Source organism: Urocampus carinirostris, chromosome 9 (assembly GCF_059441175.1).
Source record: "Urocampus carinirostris isolate Australia breed hairy pipefish chromosome 9, RoL_Ucar_1.0, whole genome shotgun sequence".
Classification (NCBI taxonomy): Eukaryota; Metazoa; Chordata; class Actinopteri; order Syngnathiformes; family Syngnathidae; genus Urocampus; species Urocampus carinirostris.
In genome coordinates, this window is record NC_142357.1 from 16,972,700 (window position 1) to 16,993,100 (window position 20,401).

At 39.2% G+C, this 20,401-nt stretch overlaps 1 protein-coding gene across 2 annotated transcripts; it reads right to left on the reverse strand.

Moving 5' to 3' along the window:
- Positions 1–169: 169 nt before the first annotated feature.
- On the reverse strand, positions 170–19,471 carry LOC148359442 (uncharacterized). Of its 2 annotated transcripts, XR_015851320.1 has the most exons (6): positions 19,369–19,471; positions 16,751–17,306; positions 13,442–13,563; positions 11,954–12,009; positions 4,758–7,395; positions 170–309 (listed from the first exon to the last, which is right to left on the reverse strand). XR_015851320.1 is itself a non-coding variant. In XM_088344015.1 (5 exons), the coding sequence occupies exons 2-5, from the start codon at positions 17,291–17,293 to the stop codon at positions 7,040–7,042; spliced, it is 1,077 nt and encodes a 358-aa protein (XP_088200141.1). In that variant the 5' UTR covers positions 17,294–17,306; positions 19,369–19,471; the 3' UTR covers positions 3,812–7,039. The 2 variants fall into 2 exon arrangements, 1 of the variants encoding a protein (XP_088200141.1); XM_088344015.1 differs by lacking the exon at positions 170–309 and having other exon boundaries at positions 3,812–7,395.
- Positions 19,472–20,401: the final 930 nt, after the last annotated feature.

Below are 20,401 nucleotides of genomic sequence, written 5' to 3' on the forward strand. Positions count from 1 at the left end.
AGATGTACAGATTAGCAGCAGTTTAGATTTACTATGTGTTTGACTGACCATTTAGCAGTCTAATGGCCAGGGGGACAAGACTATTGTGGAACCTGGTGGTCCTGCACCGCACACTGCAGTACCTCTTCCCAGAGGCTAGCAGAGTGAACAGTCCATGATGGGGGTGAGAGGGGTCCCTGATAATGTTCTTGGCTTGGGATAGGCAGCGCTTCTGGCCACTGTCCTGAATGGAGGGGAGAGAAGTCCCGATGATTTTCTCTGCTGTCCTCGTCACCCTCCTCACACAACCCCAGTCGGAAGCGCTGCAGCCTCCACACCACACAGAGATACAAACAAACAAGAACTAAAAGCTTTGGCGTAAATAAAGCTCAAAGGCAGAATGCCACACTTTTACTTAACTTTACCTCTAGAAACCTTGTTAGAATATGATATGGTGAAATTGTGAATGTGTTTAATTGCTGTTAAAAGTGTCGATAAAAAGTGTTCAAACCCCTTCAAACCCCAACGATTAAAAAATATGTATATTTTGTGTTTTAAAAAAAAACCATGGAATTTATTATTTTTTGTATGGTTGGATACATTTTTGCAACTCGTGAAAAATCTGAGAAATGGCTATTGTGAAATTCCAAAACTCCTCCACTACACAAACGATACCAGTGAGTGTCAGTGTACATTGTTTTCATGAACATGTTATCTCCCTCCATGGTGGGAACAGTATCCACCAAATAAATTTTCTTATTTCATGAGAAAAGTTATTGCAATTGCATCAAAGGCCCCGGTGCTATGGAATGCACTGCCCTCTGAGATTCAATCTGCAAACGTAGTGGAACCGTTTAAATCTAGTCTTAAAAAACACGTATATTTCATATTTTAAGAATGACCAATATTTCATGTTGACGATTTGTCTGTATATTGTTTGTTGATGCCCTTGCAACATCCATTGCAGCATGGTCATCCTGGGAGGAGTTTTCACCTCGTGTGCGACACCAATGCTGAGGTTTTGAGTTTTTCCTTGCCCCTATATATCACCCAGAGTGACTCAGTCAAAAATGTAGGTGTTATATTTGACCCCGATCTGTCCTTTCAAACGCACGTTAAGAATATTACTAGAACACCTTTTTTCCATCTTTGCAACATTGCTAAAATTCGCCCTATGCTGTCTCAGTCGGATGCGGGGATTATAATTCATGCGTTTGTTACCTCCCATCTCGATTACTGTAAATCGGTCTCCCGAAGTCCAAAATCAATAGCAGTCAGCCGGTACAAAATGCTGTAGCAAGGCTTTTAACTAAGACAAGAAAGTTTGATCACAAAACCCCGTTTTTAGCTAACCTGCATTGGCTCCCTGTTAGTTTAAGATGTGATTTTAAGGTTCTTTTGTTAGTATACAAAGTCATTCATGGACTTGCTCCCTCATATCTTTTAGATTTAATTTCCCTCTATGTACCGGTCCGGAGCCTTCGCTCTGAAAATGCTGGTCTACTAGTGATCCCAAGGGCCAAGAAGAGATCCACATGTTCAAGAGCGTTCTCCATTCGGGCCCAGGTGCTGTGGAATGCTTTCCCCCCTGAGATTCGATCTATAACCTCAGTGGAAATGTTTAAATCTAAGCTAAAAACACACTTCTATTCTATAGCATATGAATAACCTATATTTTATGTTGACAATAGCTGTGTATTATTTGCCTTCATGGAGCTTTTAGATCAGGGGATTGTGTCATAATAGTCTGAAGTTTGCAATAGTCTTAGGGCTATACAAATAAACATGACTTGACTTGACATGTAGGTTTTAGATCAGGGGTTGGTGTAATAGTAGTCTGTAGTATGTAATAGTCTTTAATCTGTACAGCCCTTTGAGACTTCTTGTGATCAAGCGCTACACAAGTCAAGTCAAATCATGTCTATTTGTATAGCCCTTAATCACAAAGAGTCTTAAAGGGCTGCACAGACCACAGATTATTGCAAACCACAGAATGTTATCACACCATCCCCTGATCTAAAACCTACATGAGGGGCGGCAGTAGCTCAGGAGGTAGAGCGCTCGTCTTGGGATCAAGGGATCCCAGTTCGAATCCCGGCTCGTCCGTGTTACATGTCGAAGTGTCCTTGGGTAAGAAACTGAACCCCTAATACCCCCAATAAGCAGGTTAGCGCCTTACATGGCTGCAAGGTCGCTATTGGGAAATGTGGAGCACATTGTAAAGCGCTTTGGGAAGTCAATGACTTGAAAAGCGCTATATAAATGCAGATCATTTCATTTCATTTCATGAGGCCAAGGAAAAACTCAAACACCTCAGCATGAGGAAAATGGAGAAAACCTTGAGTTAGCTTTGTTGGTTTGGTCCTTGTTCATTATTATCATCAATTCTGATTAAATATTAGTTTATTCTAATGTCAATGTTTTGTCTCTTCAGCTGGTACAAAATGCCGCAGCGAGGCTTTTAACTAGGACAAAAAAGTACGATCACATAACACCGATTTTGGCTAACCTGCATTGGCTCCCAGTTAGCCTCAGATGTGATTTCAAGGTTCTCTTAGTATTGTACAAAATTATACATGGACTTGCTCCCTCTTATCTTTCAGATCTGATTTGCCCCTATGTCACGGTCCGAAGCCTACGATCTGAGAGTGCCGGTCTTCTGGTGATCGCAAGAGCAAAGAAGTGTTCTGCTGGTTCGAGAGCGTTCTCCATCCGGGCACCGGTGCTGTGGAATGCTCTTCCCCCTGAGATCCGATCTGCAACCTCAGTGGAAATGTTTAAATCTAAGCTTAAAACTCACTTCTACTCCATAGCATATGAATAACCTACTCTTCTCGTCGGCTGAAAAATAGTCTGTGTAATATAGTGTAACAATCTGTGAAGCCCTTCGAGACTCTTCGTGATTTAGGGCTATACAAATAAAAATGACTTGACTTGACTTGCTGTCAAGGACCAGAACAAGCACTCGGAACCAATAGCGTCAGTTTTATAGTTTATTTGGACAAGGTACGGTGGAGCAGGCTTGAGACGTCGGGTCTTGGTAGCAGAAAGCCTCTTTGGACGGAATGGCAGCTCCGTGGTGAAAACGCGTGACGAGCAACGTAGCAGGTAAGTCGGTGGCCGGGGCGGGAGAGTAGATCGTAAACTTGTAACAGAAAAGGGTCAGGCAACGAGAAGCAGGCTTGGAATAGACAAAGGGATCGTGGGTACCTTGAATGTTGGAGGCTCACTCATGGAAACGAGGAGTACACTCGAACGTCCATCTCTGGACGCTGACAGCTTAAGTAGAAAGCTTCCACCACTCAGGAAGCACGCCAGCTGATTACCTCAGGTGGCTCCAGTTAGGTAATCACGACACTTGCTTATGTGTGCTTTGATGCGTGATGAATTCCAATAGAGCGAAAACGTCTAAAGAGCACTTTGTCAGGCTAGAAACATGCACAACACCACGATTTTGTTTTTGTATTTGTTTCCTATTTGTGTGTGTGTGTCTGTCTCTCTGTCCGTCCATATCATGTAAATTTGGAGCGACAAACAACTTCCTATCGAGTACACAAATAAACATGACTTGACTTTACTTGGCAAGGAATAAAAACGTTCAAAACAGATTTTTGATTTTGACATCAAGTTAGAACAAGAAATAGAGGACTCGTCATCTGGTTAAACGACTAAGAAATGTACGCAACCCAGGTGTATTAATATTGAGCTTTTAGACAATATTCATTGCTACGAAGTGGAGGTCATCATTGATTTGAAAAGCGCTATATAAATCCAAACTATTTACCATTTTAAAAAAATACACAAACACAAGGATTTGTAGGAATAGAAAGTTATATTGTATTCATTAGATTTCTTAAAAACATGTCAGAAAAATAGATTTTTACCTGAATTCAGATACAATTGTATAGACCCGCACAGCTTACATTTGTAAAAAAAATGGCAGTGACCTCGGGTTCTTATCCAACTGAATAATATCTTCACTTCGTTAACAGATATTAGTTCAATTTTTTCCTCACTTGTTACAGTATATGAAGTCATTTTACTAATATGTTTAATTATTTTACTACTTACAGTTTGTGTTCCTTCTAACTCACAGAAGTTGTGCCGCCAGTGAACAGAAAGGTCAAGTGGTTGTGGTATGCAATAGTGGTTTAATAAAGGTATTAGTATGCAACAGCTAGTCTTACTAGCCCAGTTTTTCCTCAACTTTTTTATTAATGTACCTCAGGTGAGTATTGTTTTTCCTTTTTCAACTAAGTTCCCCCGAACTGAGGATCAATTACCTTGCAGGTAGCAAGTGCTGTGATTTGGTACTTGATGTATTTGACAATATCAAGTACCCTTTGAAGTGCCTTAATTACCCCTGTAGTAATAGCTCAACTCTTTTGAGAAGTACTACACTGGTGCATCTCAGTGTTTCCACTAATGCAGGGGTCTCCAATGTGGTCCCTGCAAACCTGTTTCAAAAATAGTTTACCAGTTGCTTGGTCATTTTGATTTTCTAGTAAAGTTATTATTATTTAAGTGGTTGACACAGTTTTTTTAACCCTGCTTCCAATAATTAATCTGTAATAACATAGAAACAACATAGTAATGAAATGATGAGTTGTTATTATAGAAAGTGCATGCCCTTTGTGCTAATAAGTAACAAAAAAGAGCTCTTAGTTTAAAAAAGGTTGGAGATTCCTGCACTAATGCATACAGCGGTAGTGGAACAAAATAGTAATAGAAGATCTGTAATGCCACCAGTGATCAATTAATACACTTAATTATCTTACTAATGTATGCAGCTAGTACATGGATCTTCAGTGCATCGCCACAGCAGCCAATTTGACATCAATCTTGGAGGCATTGCAATTATGCCAAAAGACTTTGCAGAGCTTACGCACTTCATCCGCATTCCACAAAGACCACGTGCCTCAGTCAGCACGGAATTTAAAGTGAGGGGAGCTACAAAAGAATGGGCCTTGTTACCTCTCAAAAAATGTGCTAATACATTCTACTTAAATTCAAACAAAATCCAAGAAGAAACAAACTCAAAATAGTATGCAGTTAAACTTAAATGGATCCCAAAAAGGAAGAAAATGTCACGTTTTTTAACTACTAGGGCAGGGGTGGGCAAATGAAGGCCCGGACGTGATATGCAGCTCGTCAGGCTTTTTAACCAGGCCCGCTGAATAGAAATGCTGAAAATATAATATCATGACATTATATATAATAGTAAATAAAGTACTTCTTATAAAAATATCAACTGTCCCTTTGTGTGTCTAATATAAAACAGTACTAAAGAAATGCTACAAAACAAGTACACAATTAGTACCGATTTAGTGTTTAAAACAGGGACCGAATATATTATTTTGCTTTAATTCTGAAAATTAAAAAGTAATACTCCATAAATGCTACAAAAATACTAGTACAGTAATACTATACTACAAAACGACTACTACAGAAATACTACAAAAATACTATAGAATTGCTACAAAATAAATACTCCAAAAATACAATTACAGTAATATTACAAAGATATGACACAAAAACTACAAACATATGATAAAATACTACTACAAAAATACTACCAAGGTAGTCCTACAGAAATAATATAAAAATATTAGAGAAACACTACAAAACTGAACACAAAACTGAGCCCTAAAACAGGAATCTAATATATTATTTTGTTTAAATTCTGGGTGTTTCAAAACCAATTTGATGAAACTAATCCAAATAAAAACAAGTATAAAAACAAATACAAGATGTACATATATGCATCTACAGTATATTTATTTATAAATGGAAAAGAGAAAATTGGATAAGTCTCAAGGCCAGCCTCTGGCCAATTTACTTTAACTCAACGTGGCCCGCTACTCAAAAAGTTTGCCCACCCATGAACTAGTGTCATTTTTTGGGCTGCTAGAATGTAACTAAACGCCACCGTGCTGCACACTACTAGTAACTACAAACAACTAGTAGGTGCTTGTCATGTACTAGTCACCTCCTGATTAAGAATAAATTGTCCAACATAGTGGTGCAATATTAGAAGAATTTTGTCAGAGAAAGAGCATTTTTCCAGTATGCCAGTGAGAATTTTTACCACCGAGTATGCAAAAGTTTGATAAGTAGTAGCCCAAAACTTTAGTCGACAGGGTTACAGCTTTGTATGAGAGGCCGTTTGAAAAGTAAATAATACTTACTCTCACATATAACATCAAACTGTCACACATGCACAACTATACTCTCACAACCGTGCAAAAACACGTCTATACTCATACACACTACTATACTCTCTCACACATACCCCATTCATACCCCATTATACTTTATCGCACAAACCACTATACTCTCAGGCACACACTACTATACTTTCTTACACACTACTATACTCTCTCGGGATATTACTATGCTCTCCCACACATACTAGTATACTAATGTACACATACTACCATACTCTCTCAAACATAATACTGTACTGGGATACTCTATAGTTTGACATCAAATTGTAAGACACACAGATCAGTGTGGATCTTCTTGGTTACCTAAAGTACTTTAGATAGAACAACACTGAGAGGTCAGATGATCACTACACCAAGAGTGAAAAACTCTTATAGTAATAGCAATTTTGATGGTGTGTTAGAAAGAAAAGTATTGAGTGTAAGAGAGTATAAAATGCGTCCCTGAGAGTCTATTGTGTGTGCATGGGAGTATAGAAGTGTGTATGTGAGAGTAAAGCAATATGTGTGTGAAAGCATAGGATTGTGTGTATGAGAGTATAGTAGTGTGTGGGAGAGAGTAAAGTAGTGTGTATGGGAGTATAAAATTATGTGTGAGAGAGTATACTAGTGTTTGAGCATAGGTATGACTGTGTCTGTATGAGATTATAGTTGTGCAGTGTGAGAACAAGAATGGTTTTCTTCTCAAACAGCATCTCATAAATTGGAGCGAATGCATGAAAACGAGTCCTAGTCAAATAACCCTATTAAAAATGCTACAAGTTTTAAGCAAAAATAGAACAGAGACGTCACAAATAAGATCACAAAAATAAGGGAAACTGTTTTTTTTTGAAGGGCTATTGATATGCGCTTCCCGCCAAGTCCAGCAGGGAGCCTGCAGCCTCCTGCACTTCAGCATCCAGCTGGAGGATCTCCACCGTCTCTAAGTCCAACTCTGTGTCATCAGGCAAGACCAGGTATTGGTACTCTGGTGACTGGTAGTAATGAAGCTCGATGTAGCCGCTGTCACCCAGCGGGTCCTTATCCAAGTCCCCGCCCAGATCCTCTGTCTGGTATTCCGCCGTCTCCATGGCCACCAGCTCCTCGTGCTCTGGCGTCAAAGGGAAATCCGGGTGCTCAGAAAATTCAGGACTATCCCGGTTGAGGGCGTCGGGCAATGAGGTGGACAGCATTAGATTGTGGGGGAGGCAATCTGCAACCAACAGAATACTCAATGGCAGGAACCTTTGCACAGAATTTGTACTATAATCATTGATGGTTACATCATAAAATTAGCAGGGCTGGATATTAAAGTGTGTTTATTAAATAGATTTGGATTTATCAGAGTTGATTTCAATTTGACTAAAATTTTCTGATTCACCCTAAATGAAACCATTTTCAATTAATATGATATAGAACAGTGTTTCTCAACCAGTGTTTCGACTAGCATGTGGTAAGACCCTGTCTAGTGTAAAAAAAATGCCCAAACTTATCTTTGCTTTTTTCTAGTTATTAGCAGAGTAACTATAATATTCATCCATATCAGTATCTTGCTGGAGATTACTATTATCTATGAGCAAATATGGCATGGTGTTGCTGGGCCGATAGAAGATTGGATTCAGCTGTTCGGAGTAGTTGGTGGTTAGGGGGCTGCAGTACTCAATTTGGCCGCCAGAGAGCGTTAGAGACCCCACGTTAGCAGACCACACAAAAGCAGATGTTAGACAATTTTATTGGTATTAATCGGGGGTGCCTTGACATGAAACCTAGATAAAGATACTCAAGGAGGCCTAAAATACAATTGTGCATATTTTCACGAAAACAGCCATATCGGAGGTTATAGGTTACATACAGTGGTACCTCTCCTTATGAATGTCTACATACAAAAGTTTCATTTTACAAAGTACCTGAATGCAAAAATATTTCCTATAGTTATGAAGTAAAAAATAAGTACAGTAGGCTCTGCCATTCACCGCTCTAAAAGTTTCTCAAACGTTAACAAACTGGCTATCACTTCAAATCTGCCTGGCAATCTGTGTGCATTTGTGCTTGCAGCATGCTCTTTGCGTCACGTCACAGTTCAGAGTTCACAGATGAGGAAGAAAAAGGTTTCCAGCAAGACACAGCCATCATTCAATTAGCCAGGGTTAAAAACATTTTCACAAAATTCCATTAAGTCTCGGAATTTGTGGAAAGGAATCACCTGGAAAAAGTGTTGACAAGTCGGGCTATTGCCTCGTCTGCCTCGCTCATTTCCAAGGAATTGTCAAAAGCTGGATCGAGGGTGCGCTCCTTTCCCTTCTCCCCCAATAAAACTGTGAGTAACGTTACGCGAGCGTGTCCTGTTTCCTGTTCTGGTCCTGACAGAATGTAGTAGAAAAAAATAGTGCAGTGGAAGATACGTTTTGCTCAGTTTGTTTTTCCTAAAAGACAAAATATATTGAAAATTGAAACAGGTTAAAAATATCTTTTAACATTCCAAATTATAGCATAATTATTAACCAAAATGAACAGCATGTTTTACCCCAAGAGCCACTGTGAACACAAAAAAGTAGCGTACTGTCAATTTAGACAACATAATAATTTAACTTTTAAAAATATAACAACATAAAACTGGCGCACAAATTCAATTTTCAAATATTATCGATGAACGGTGTGCTTGGAGAGTCTTTTAATAAAACAAGTGGCCCTCTGCTCAAAAAGGTTAAGAAACACTGACATAGCGGGAGGCTGAGGTTATTGTTTGTGTTTGCTAAATTTCGATTAAATATAAGACGGAAACATTGAGACAGACAATGACTTTGTTTGATAAGAAAAAAAACAATTATATGTACTTTAAGGATCCATGTGGGTGGAGTCAAACATTTGGGCCCAGCCAATGTGGAACCCAGCTTTCAGCTATAGACTCCAGCCAAGGCTTTTTACATTTATGAGGAAAACGCCAAAAAGACGATTTCCGATTAAATCAGGTAGGAATGAACATTTCCCAGCAGCGCACCTCAAGTTATGAACTCAAGCAAACGAGGCGAATTTCGCGCAACAAATGAAGCGGACATCTCATTTGTAGACAAGCTCTTGACGGAGGCCCGCATGTAAAAGCAGGGTCTGCCACATTAAGGAGGTTGTTTGGGCGTAACCAAGGGAATAGAAGGTTGTCGTCATGGTAACAGAAGGCAAACACAGGAACAATGTGTCACGCTGAGAACGTCGGTGAGAGCCTGAAAAGGCGCCGGCAATAAAAGTGACAGTGACCGCTGTTGCATAGCTGATAAAAAATCCTAGCTTCAAATTCATAACGTCTGGCCAGCAGGGGGCTGGCTTTACGATCAATGCAACATATAAATGACCAGCATGGCCTGAACACTATCGGCAGCTCCCAAATTGTTTTCCTTCCTTCCCAGATACCGCGACCCCCTCTATCCTCTTTTTGCGATACCCATTGGTCTCACTGCTCTCTGTGTAAATTTGGTCCAATTAGGATTAAGTCTCATTGTGTTCCCAAGGCAACCCAATCTGGTCACAGATGGCACTTTCTTTGATACGTATTTCCGCACAAAAATAGTCTTTGGTCATATCTTTTTCAAACATAGGGTGCACTGGACTATAAGGCGCATGAAATTTAGGCTACAGTAGCTACAGTGTTTATTCATGTATAACCGTTTGTAAACTCGATTAAGTTACGGCACATCATGGTGCATTGAATAATAAGTTGGTAGGTATTGCTGATTCAAATTGTAAAACATAGTTTGCAACGGGAATCAAACCCAGTTTGCAGCGGTGAGGGTGTCGACAGAAACTAAACCAACAGATAGAATACAGTACAAATAGGCATAAGAGCTTATCTCATTATCACACTATAATAACGTGCCCAAAACACTGGTTTGCATAGTGCATTCTGATGGGTTCTCCACTTTTTCACATGGGTGTCAATCACCTCTCGGTTTAATATGTATACATAGGTAAAAAAGCTTCAACGGTATTTTGTTGAAAACCTTTTTGTTTTCTGTTTGTCTTTTGCAACGTCATGACGCACAAATTCTGTCCATTTTGGGGGTTTTCGGTGTGCCCAGAAATACGGCAGAAAATTTTGTTCTATTCAATTCAATTTATTTTTCTTCTTTTTTTTATTTTTATTTTTTTATTTGTTCGTTAAAGGGACAGTGTGTATTATTTGACCACTAGATGTAGCCGTATAGTGTAGTGCAACCAAAAACGAGTGCTGCAAAGCACATGAAGAACACAAACTACGGAGATTCAAAGTGACAAAAAAGCACCATTTTCATTTTATTTTTTGCCTTGGCTCTTCTGGGATTCCTGGTTTTATGGGTGCCCGTGGCAGCAAGATGGCTGGCAGTTATCTCTGCTTCTTCTAAGTGAGGCTCAATTTATGTTAAATATATTTAAATATCTCGACAGACGAGTATTTAAAGAATGCATATTTAAATGATAGTTCATGTTTTTTGCTAATTTATCAAATGAATATAGTTTTCTGTAATCTTTTCTACTACTAGGAGGAGCCAAAAAATACACTAGACCTTTATTAAACAATTAAAACATTTGCCATAGCCATTAGAATTTAAATATTTTTTCAATTATTCCGTTCTTTAATGAGTGGTTGGAGTGAAATAAAAACAAAAAATTGCAGCAAATGTTGGTTGATCAAAACAAGTAGTGCATTCAGATGGCCATTGTATTTGTATGAAATGTGTTTGTCTTTATTGAAAGGGACACTATGGAATATTTGACCCCCAGAAGTCGCTGTATTGTGTAGTACAACAGAAAACAAGTGCTAAAAAGCAAAAAGAAGAACATGGACTACGTGGACTCACAGTGTCTAAAACACTTGTTTTTTTAAAAAAAATGTTTTTGCCGAACCTTTTGCTAAGATTTTGTTTTTTCGGCTACACGTAGCAGAAAGATGGCAGACAATTGTATCGGCTACCTCTAAATAAGGCTTTAAAATGAATGTAAAATGAAGTAAAATTAGATATAAGTTTCTCATAATAATCTGTGTTAAAATTGCATGACTGAAGATTGAACTTGAATCTGAAACAGGGGTGTCCAAACTTTTCAGAATGCGGGGCATATTTAGTGAGGTAAAAATGTGTGAAGACTGCCTATTCAGCCTGGCATTCTTTGAACAGTCTTTAATAAATTCACCCTCCGTGACAGGTTTGGGGTACTTGGCAATCAGCGTTGCAAACTCGTAGCGCACCATTGAAGCATTTTCATTTGACCCACAGGGTCTCGTAAAAAAGCGATGCAGTGCTGTGAAAACACCTTCCAGTTGCTTCACCTATTCACAGCGTTCTTTTCCTGTTAGCTTTTTCTAGTCAGCATATTTTGTCTGGCAGTGCCTCCTTAAATTATATTCTTTGAAAACAGCTACAGTCTCTTGGAAAATTAGGCAGACACAGTTGTTGGGGGGGAAAAAGTAGTTTAATTTCCACTTGTCATGAAAGTGGCAGCCCTCGCAGTCAAGTTTCCTTTTTTTATTTGCAGTCACCATCTCGGAAATGGGCCGGGATGAAATTCTCCCAGAAAGTCATGGGCAAGGTGGCCAAAGGGCTAAGCCATCTGTTCTGGAGATTTTTTTTTGTACGAATTTATTTATATTTATACTGCGGTCAACATTAATGGCGGGCCACATATTATTAATTCTATGACAGATTCCTCGGACGAGTAAAAATTTGATCACGGCCCGTAACTGGCCCCCGCGCTGGACTTTGGAGATGCATGATTTCAAGCTTTGGAAAGAGAGGTGTACCAACCTGACATTTCCATTGGGTCAGCCACCACGGACACACCATAGTCCACACCCTCCAACCTGGCATCAAAACAAAAGCACCTCAGCTCAAAACACAGACAGTTCAATACCCACATTAATCAGTGGGGGGCTACAAATTGTACTTAGGAAAGATACATTTACTTCCCAATAACCGGACTCAGGTCAAAGTAAAAGGCAGTTCTCTGAATAAGTATTTCTCAACAAGTGTTCTGGGATGCGCTAGAGTGCCGAGACATCTTGTCTAGTGTGCTGCAAAAAATGGTCTTGTTTTTTTCTTTGCAAAAACGCATTCCATTGTTCCATATCTTTAATTGTTTTGCAGGTGATCACCTGAGTATCTGTCACATTCATTCAGACCTGTTGGTGTCAACAGATCACTATTTTCTTTTCTTTTTATACAGTTCAGTATACCAGTTATCTGCTAATGAGGTGGTACCAGGAATATATTTAATAACTGTTTTAGCTATTTTGTTTGATGAAGTTTTTAAGACTGCTCAACAAAAGTCTTAACTGCGAAATTAAACTTAAACATATGCCTTATAACTGGAGTTTTTGTTAGATAAAATAGCCTCAGGATTGACTATTCTAAATACTAAGGTGTTGAATATACATCTAGTGATCGATATCAGCTATGCAATTTTACAAAACTACTCTTGGAAAGAACAGTAGAGTAATCCCTCGGTTAACCTCTCACGGGTTTTAATCATGCATTGTGTTCAGCATTCTTGGTCAAAAATGTTTAAAGTTGGTTGGTTGGATCCTTTAACCACTCAGGTTATTGGGGAACCATTTCTTGTGGTGTGTATTGGGCAAAAAAAGCCTGGGGATGCCCATCCCTCTCCAGGCTAACATATGTTTCGGCCCAGTCTCGAACCGGGGAGATTTTGCGTGATAGGCGAATGTGCTAACCACTGTATGGTTAGTTGGTTCGTTGGTTGGTTGGCTCACATGGGTCGTAGGGGCACCATTTCCTATGGTGTATATGGCCGGTACAACTTGGTGGTGCCCATCCTTGTCCATTCCAACATATATATATACGCCGTAATTTTATTTGGTAAACGAATGGTTGGGCCTTAAAAAAGATTTGGTCTATGATTTTAATGTATAATGGAGCATTTAATTGTAAAAGAAAATAATACATGGTTTCTACTTCATAGCTTTCACTTATCACAGGTTCATTTTGGAATATAACCTCTGCAATAAACAAGGGCTCACTGCTATAGGAGGTAAATAAAATAATAATAATATATAATTGAGCTACCGCCAACATGCTAGGTCCATTTTGTTTGGTAAATGGTAACAGAAAAACGTTTTCAGTGAATCACAGAAAGTGATTAACGTGTACTCAATATTATTAATTGGCCTAAACTCAATAATATTGTAAGCCAGTCCAATATTAAAGCTTGTAAGAGAATTGCGCTTTAAAATCCAAATGTTACAGATGAAATGCAAGAAATATGGTTTTGCTCACAGGGCAGGTTTGCTGATGTGGCTACTGCTGTTGTTGTGGTAGGCATGCGTCTTGCGAAGAACTTCAAGCAGTGAGGCTCGATGCTCTGGATTTACGCGCCACAGAGATCCCTTCCCCGAAGACTGTAAACAGACATTTGGACGTTCCATCAATAAACAAAAAAACTTTTCTGCCAAAACCAATACTAATTACAAGAAATTGTCATTCTGAATTACTCTTAGTCTATCTTGGGTCAAGTCCCAAACAGTGACAGCTTTTTCACTCATTTGTTAAATCATTAATGACTTTCAGGTCACATATTTGTCAAACCTAATGTAGTCTTGTCTACTTTTTACTTGGATTTTTTTTCAGGTTTGAAACTTTTAATTGACAGTTGTATTAAAGGAAAAGTTATCAGTTATCATAGCGACACTTTTAAGAGCTCCTGTGCATTTTTACCACGCTAATAGCTCACAAAAAAAAAGACGTTTTTGAGAATTGCAGAATATTCTGGCATTCTTTGAAATGACTGGGTGTAGATCCGATCTGCAACCTCAGTGGAAATGTTTAAATCTAAACTTAAAACTCACTTCTACTCCATAGCATATGAATAACCTACTCTTCTCGTCGGCTGAAAAATAGTCTGTGTAATATAGTGTAATAATCTGTGAAGCCCTTTGAGACTCTTCGTGATTTAGGGCTATACAAATAAAAATGACTTGACTTGACTTGACTTGAATTTTGTAAGATCAATGGTTTGGATGCTTTACTGTGAGCTTGCTTGCAGTGCAGTGATACAATTACCGTCTATCAACTACTGTAATTGGAAATTTGGAATTGCTTAAGTATTGAACATGTGGAACGTAACGATTAAAAGAGAGGAGAAAAATCAATACCCTTAAATATTAAATATTCTAATGCTGCAACTACTATATGGTCTTTGAGTCGAATCCACCGCAAAAAGTGGCTGATTGCTTGACCTAAAAGATACATTGTTTTCTAATCATGGTGTCCTACTTCCTAATGAGAATAATCTCCAACAAAATAGTTTTTATGAGAAAATACAACTAATTATAAGAAAAAATTGTGTTAATACCTATAATTATTGTAAAATGGCTTAAAATAAATCACAAAATACAGTATGTGTCCTTCAAGTGCAATGGTAAGCACATCAATTCTTAATCAGGTCATTACCTCACTCACTGCTGGCCCATTTAACACATTTATTGACCCTTTGCACACACGTGACCTAATCACATGATGACACCTTGCAGACAGTCGTGAATCATAGTAAACAGTGGATGAGGCCAGTAAACAGTAGACGACAACAACAATAAAAGCTATACTATTCAACATCATTGACAATGACTAGTCAAACGAATATCGTGCAGCTGTCAGATGAGGTGGCTCTCCTCGTCGGAAAGCACAAAGGGCGAAACTTTAGAAAAACTGAGGATAAAATTAGCAATGCTAGCTATCAAACAATACAGTCTTCCTCCTGACAGATTCACACATCTAACCAAATCCTAAAGTCTGCCTGACTTCAGTCCAAACAATACGTACCATTATATTGTAAATGGAGTATCCCCATACACCTGTGCTGATCTAAAAGCTTCTAAAAGTCTAGATGCTTACCGGTTCTTTGTAGCGTTGCTGTGCTTTCTTTTGCCGAAAAATGCACCCCCTCGCACAAATGTTACTAAAACTTCGTATTTTAATTTTGGGGAAATGCAATGGAACACTAAAGCATGGGGCATTTGCATCTTGTACAGAAATCACATTTGAGCAGATTGAAAGTATTTACTTTGGCAAAATAACATTTTATTTTCGGAACAATCGCCTCCCATTTTATCTATTGATAATTTAGGGGTTCAGTTCTGCGTAATAAGCTTTATGGTAGAGCACAAAACAGTTTTCAGTACAAGTGATATTCTGAAGATTACCGTTTTGAGTTGCTGGTTAATTGCAATAAAAGCAGCTAGTTTAAGTAGTAAGAGATGGCAACGGTGGGCCACTAAGGTTAGCTAGCTAGCACGAGCTAACTTATTATATTGTGTCTTTGACGTGACTCGTACTTACTTAACATAAAATTGCTGGAAAATACATCAAAAGTACCTTTTAAAAAATGATTGGTGCAAATTCTGGAATAATTTGAGGGCTGTGAGTCCCTCCATTTGATATGCAGATAATGATCGGCGTCTCTGTCTTCATCAAAACATACAATAAAATTCCAAATCGGGTCAGGAACCTTGCTGGTTGGCACAGCCCAACGCACAGCAATAAATCACCATTGTAAAAAGTTGTGGTCATATACAGTACTTCTGTTGTCGTTATTGATGTGTTTGAACTCAACTTTTCATTCAACTGCCATCCGCTAGGTTGCTTCTGCCGTCCGTCATGGCTCTAATTCTGCCAGAGAAGGCAACGTGATGTGAAATGCAAAGGGTTGATAGTCAGCCTGTCTAGTTATGTTCAGGGTGGGGTAGGGTAACTTTAACTGGATTACTTTAAATTACTTTTGGATTACTCAAATACCAAATATGCTAATAAAAGACAAAAGAAACTAAATATGAATAAAATTATGACTCACAACACGTGGTAAGCTTTCTATCCTGGCTTTGATCTCTTTGATCTCCGGCAAAACTAACATAAAATGCGACAGAAACAAAATGAAAATAAATCCAAACGGCTTGCAAACATCATTTTTGCCGTTCCATGTATTCCGTTACTCCCCAAGCCTGCACAAAATGTAATAATTTTATTCATATTTAGTTTCTTTTGTCTTTTATTAGCATATTTGGTATTGGAGTATTCCAAAAGTAATTGAAAGTAATCCAGTTAAAGTAACCCTACCCAACCCTGGTTATGTTTGTCTTTTATTACTTTTACATATATCACCCTCAATGGTACTGACCGAATGAGTTGAAAAATATGAATGTGTCTTTTTGGGTCTGAGGGGAAGTCGGTGATATCAAATACTTTATTCCCGTTAGCAGCAAGTAAGCTCATTGCAGGAGGCCTAGCTGGTAAACTATGAATATTGCGAGTCCAGAAATGTTAACCTTGAGCTACTCCAAAAATTCAGCACCTACAGTAGCTATATTTTTATGATTCATCTACCCAGTTAATCATTTGTTTTAATTGCACTGAAAATCATCTCATTCTATTGTCTGATTTGCATTGTTATGTTACAAAATGAAAAGTTTGAAGTGAATTAAGACTTCGTTATTTTTATGGGAAACAATTGAGACCTTTATATCAAAATCTATAGAAATATAAAAATTCCTGATTAAGGTTCTCATCCCAGTTTGCAAATAAAGACGTGCCCACCTGACTTTTGTCCCTCTCCATGCGGCAGAAGCTCTTGCTGAGGGACAGATTGTGCCTGACCGAGTTTCGCCATCCAGCGCTGGCCGTCCTGTAGTAGGGAAACTTGTCCACGATCCAAGCGTAGATGTCTTTCACTGGAAGCTTCTTGTCAGCTGACTCCTCGATGGCCATGAAAATCAGGCTGCTAAAGGAGTATGCCGGTTTGACCGAGGCAGGGTCCTGTATGGGCTCGCCTCTGGTTGGTAATTGTGTCGGGGGTGGCGCTTTAGAAAAAGGCTGGAGTGGGAGGAGGTTGCCCCGTTGGTGAAGCCAGCTGAGGCACGTCAAGTCGTCCTGGTCTCCCTCTGAATTTCGCCAGGCCAGAGGTGAGCACGAGGAGGAGGTTGAAGAAGAGGAGGAAGACGGGAGGGAATCGGCAGTGGAAGGCGATGGGGGGAATGAGATGGGGGAGAGGGGAAGGGAAATCATGTGGCATGAGGGAGAAAAGGACCCTCCGAAAGCACTGGAACATGGGGACAAGGGCGCAATGCACAGGTCCTCCATCCTTCACGTCAACCTAGGACAACGTCAAGATTTGAGTTGTCGAAAACAAAGCCGAGTTACCTTTGTTTTTGTCATGTTGTACAAAAAACTGTCAAAAACAAAGTCAGCATATAATGAGTAGTCTGAAGTCTAATTAATGATAGTTGGGTCAAGTTAGGTCAAACATGGACTGATTTCCTTCTTTGCTTGATTATACCCTTTGAACCTTTATGCCTTTTGTTTATAATACCACCCTAAAAAGGAACAAAGAATAAATACAAACTACAGAAAGTCAAAGTGAACAAAAAACACAAGTTTTCTTTTAATTTGTCTCCCAGCCTTTCATGAGTTCTAATAAAACATGACTGCATATATAGTCATAATAAGTTGAGTATTTCCAGTTATATTCATTTGACTATTTCAATCATCAAGTTATTTATTTGGTTGTCGTGAATACTCGCCATGGTTAGCAATGCATTTAAATGAAGCATTTCTGGTTGTGTTTATTTGATGTTGCATGCAGTTCTTACATTTTTTTAAGTTATTTGGTTTGTGCCTGGAACCTTGCTTGATCTCTCTTAAATTCCATTGAGTCAGCTTATCCTGTCTGTGCTTGAAAATGAGGTTAATTGGGTGAACATTCACTATGCACAGAGATTCATCTTTCAAACCACGTCCATGTCTTATAAAATACCGGCCTGCGGGTTCCCCGGATGTTTTTTTTGGCACACATGCTCTCCTGAACAAGCTCAGAATATATTCTGTCTGGTTTTATTTGCTTGTTTGTTAATTGTACTTTATTTTATTGAGATGAAAATCCTCAACGGAACTACTTTGCTCAACTGTCAGCGTCTGTACCAACACAGATGTAGATGAGGGACTTGAGAAAGAGAAAGACACATTTCCTGCAGGGAAGTAGAGTTTGAACATGCGGAAAATAACTATTTTTCTACACAGCAGCAAGGTTACGGAGAAATGTGTCCGCTCTCTCTATAGGTGAGGCTCGTGTTATGTAAAATGAATGCATATTTCTTGACCTTCAAGTATTTTAATAAATGCTAATTTATATGACAGTTCATGTACTTTTGCTTATTATTGAAATAGATATTCTTTTGTATTATTTTTTTTACCACTAGGAGGTACTAAATAAAAAGAAAAGAGACGTTAACTCCAAAACAGGGTCCTTTTTATTTTAGAAAATTGGGTCAGAAAGTTGACCACGGAAAGTCAGATGAAATAATAGATCCAAGGGGACCAGTCCCCTTTTGACCTATTTTGGGATATTTTGACCAAAGTTGTTTAGCCACTATGATTCTTTGAGGAGTAAAGACAAAGGGCTTCTGCCCGTCTAAGCCTAAAGACTGGTGCTTGGAGCACCGTTTGAGTTCTATATCTGTGTTGAGGCTCCATACTACATATTTTTATTTTTTAAGTGCTGCATGTGTATAAATGTGTGCATTTCCCAATTATTATAACATTATAATTATTTATTATAATCGTGGCAATTTCATGGAATTGGTTGCTTTTGCACAGGATTTCCATCCTTTGCATTAATGCACCTCCAACTTAAAGGCATTTGTTTGCATGGTGGAGTGGGTCAAAATTAGCTTTAGTAAACGCGCACAGTCCGAAAAACGCCTCAGGCTCTTTTTAGCCCATCAATGCCTTTAGCATCTCAACTTCCTCCAAAACAGGCGTGGTAAAAGTTTCATTTTCTAGTTTTGCACTCTTTTGAGGCTTCGTTTTTTCTGTAAATGATGGAGCTCTGCCTAAAGGGCCTGAGACATTTGCTCAGTCAGTCCAAAATTGCATGTGCACCCGCTGGAACGTTCAAAGTCCGGCCAACATGTTCTGCAGGTGCAGGCCTGGCCACTTTCAACATGAAGCAAATGTGCACGCTTAGTTATTTCAAGCCACAAAGCCACTCAAATGGCGCTGCCTTCTAGAGTTTCAGTATTCTCTGCATGAGTGGTGTTGTGCCCAAATCCGACTCCTATGAGTGGTTCGGAATTTCAAAGTCGCTTTCAGGTAAGCCACTCGCTCCTACTCATTGTGTTCGCTTGTGGGTTTAGAATCAGATTCATATTTGGACTCACCCTTAAATGTTGGTCTTGCTTGGGATGCAAGGTGGTTCAGGCGACCTTAAAATGACGCCTAAGTCTCGCTGTCCCGCCCGGCTCCGTGTGCGCTCACTTGTGCTTGGGGTTGCCATGGGGACAAAAAAGGACGCTCATCACTCGGCGCGTCCCCGCCCGCCCGGCAGGCGTGCGCGCCGGTGCAATAAAAGGGGAAGGATCCAAAACAGCTCCTTGCACCAGTGCAATTTATTGTCAGTTGTCACTGGAGACACATAGTGTCGTATACACTAGAGGAGTGCATTATAGTAAAGATGGTCAGGCGTTGTGAGAGGGATTGGATGGAAATTTAAAAAAAATACAAAGTAAGCAGTAGCATTTGTCGCAATCCAAGTAAAAAAAACTGTCCGTTTTTCCTTTTTCTATGGTCAACTCATATCATTTGTAAAGCCATTAATCACAATTAGTCTCAAAGGGCTATGCAGACTGCATTACACATCGCCTGATCTAAAACCTACAACGGGCAATGAAAATCTCAAAAACCTCTGCATTAGGAGAATTAACTTACACAAACAGAATCATCATGAAATAAAGGTGATAACAGGATGTCCGGTTGTACAGCTTCCTGAGGTCAACATAATTCATAAACTATAGAATATAACTGTGTTTTAAGCCAAGATTTAAACACTTCCTTCCACTGAGGTTGCAGATCGAATTTGAGAGGGCGGAGCATTCCGCAGCACAGAGGCCCGTATGGAAAACACTATCAAACCTGCAGATTTCTTCTTGGCTCTTGGGAGGGTATTTTGAGAACGAGCATAATAATGTATGTCCAAACACAAAAGTACAACACACTCATTTTCATGTAGGCATTAAGCGTTAAAAAAATGTCCCGGCTTTTGAACAACTTAAAATGAATTCCATACATCCAGTATCTGCACCGCTTATCCTCAGTAGAGCCGCGGGGGTGCTGTAGCCCACCCCAGTTATCTTCGGGCAGTGGACACTCTGAACTGGTTGCCAGCCAGTCGCAGGGCACACAGAGACAGACAAC

Bases quoted from the DNA above. Each gene is read 5' to 3' on its own strand.
- LOC148359442 (XM_088344015.1), bottom strand. From the start codon at position 17,293: ATGGAGGACCTGTGCATTGCGCCCTTGTCCCCATGTTCCAGTGCTTTC. The intron at 13,564-16,750 runs GTGGGCACGTCT...GTCTGTTTACAG, and splicing joins TGGAGAGGGACAAAAGTCAG to TCTTCGGGGAAGGGATCTCT. The intron at 12,010-13,441 runs GTGAGCAAAACC...TTTTGATGCCAG, and splicing joins CACATCAGCAAACCTGCCCT to GTTGGAGGGTGTGGACTATG.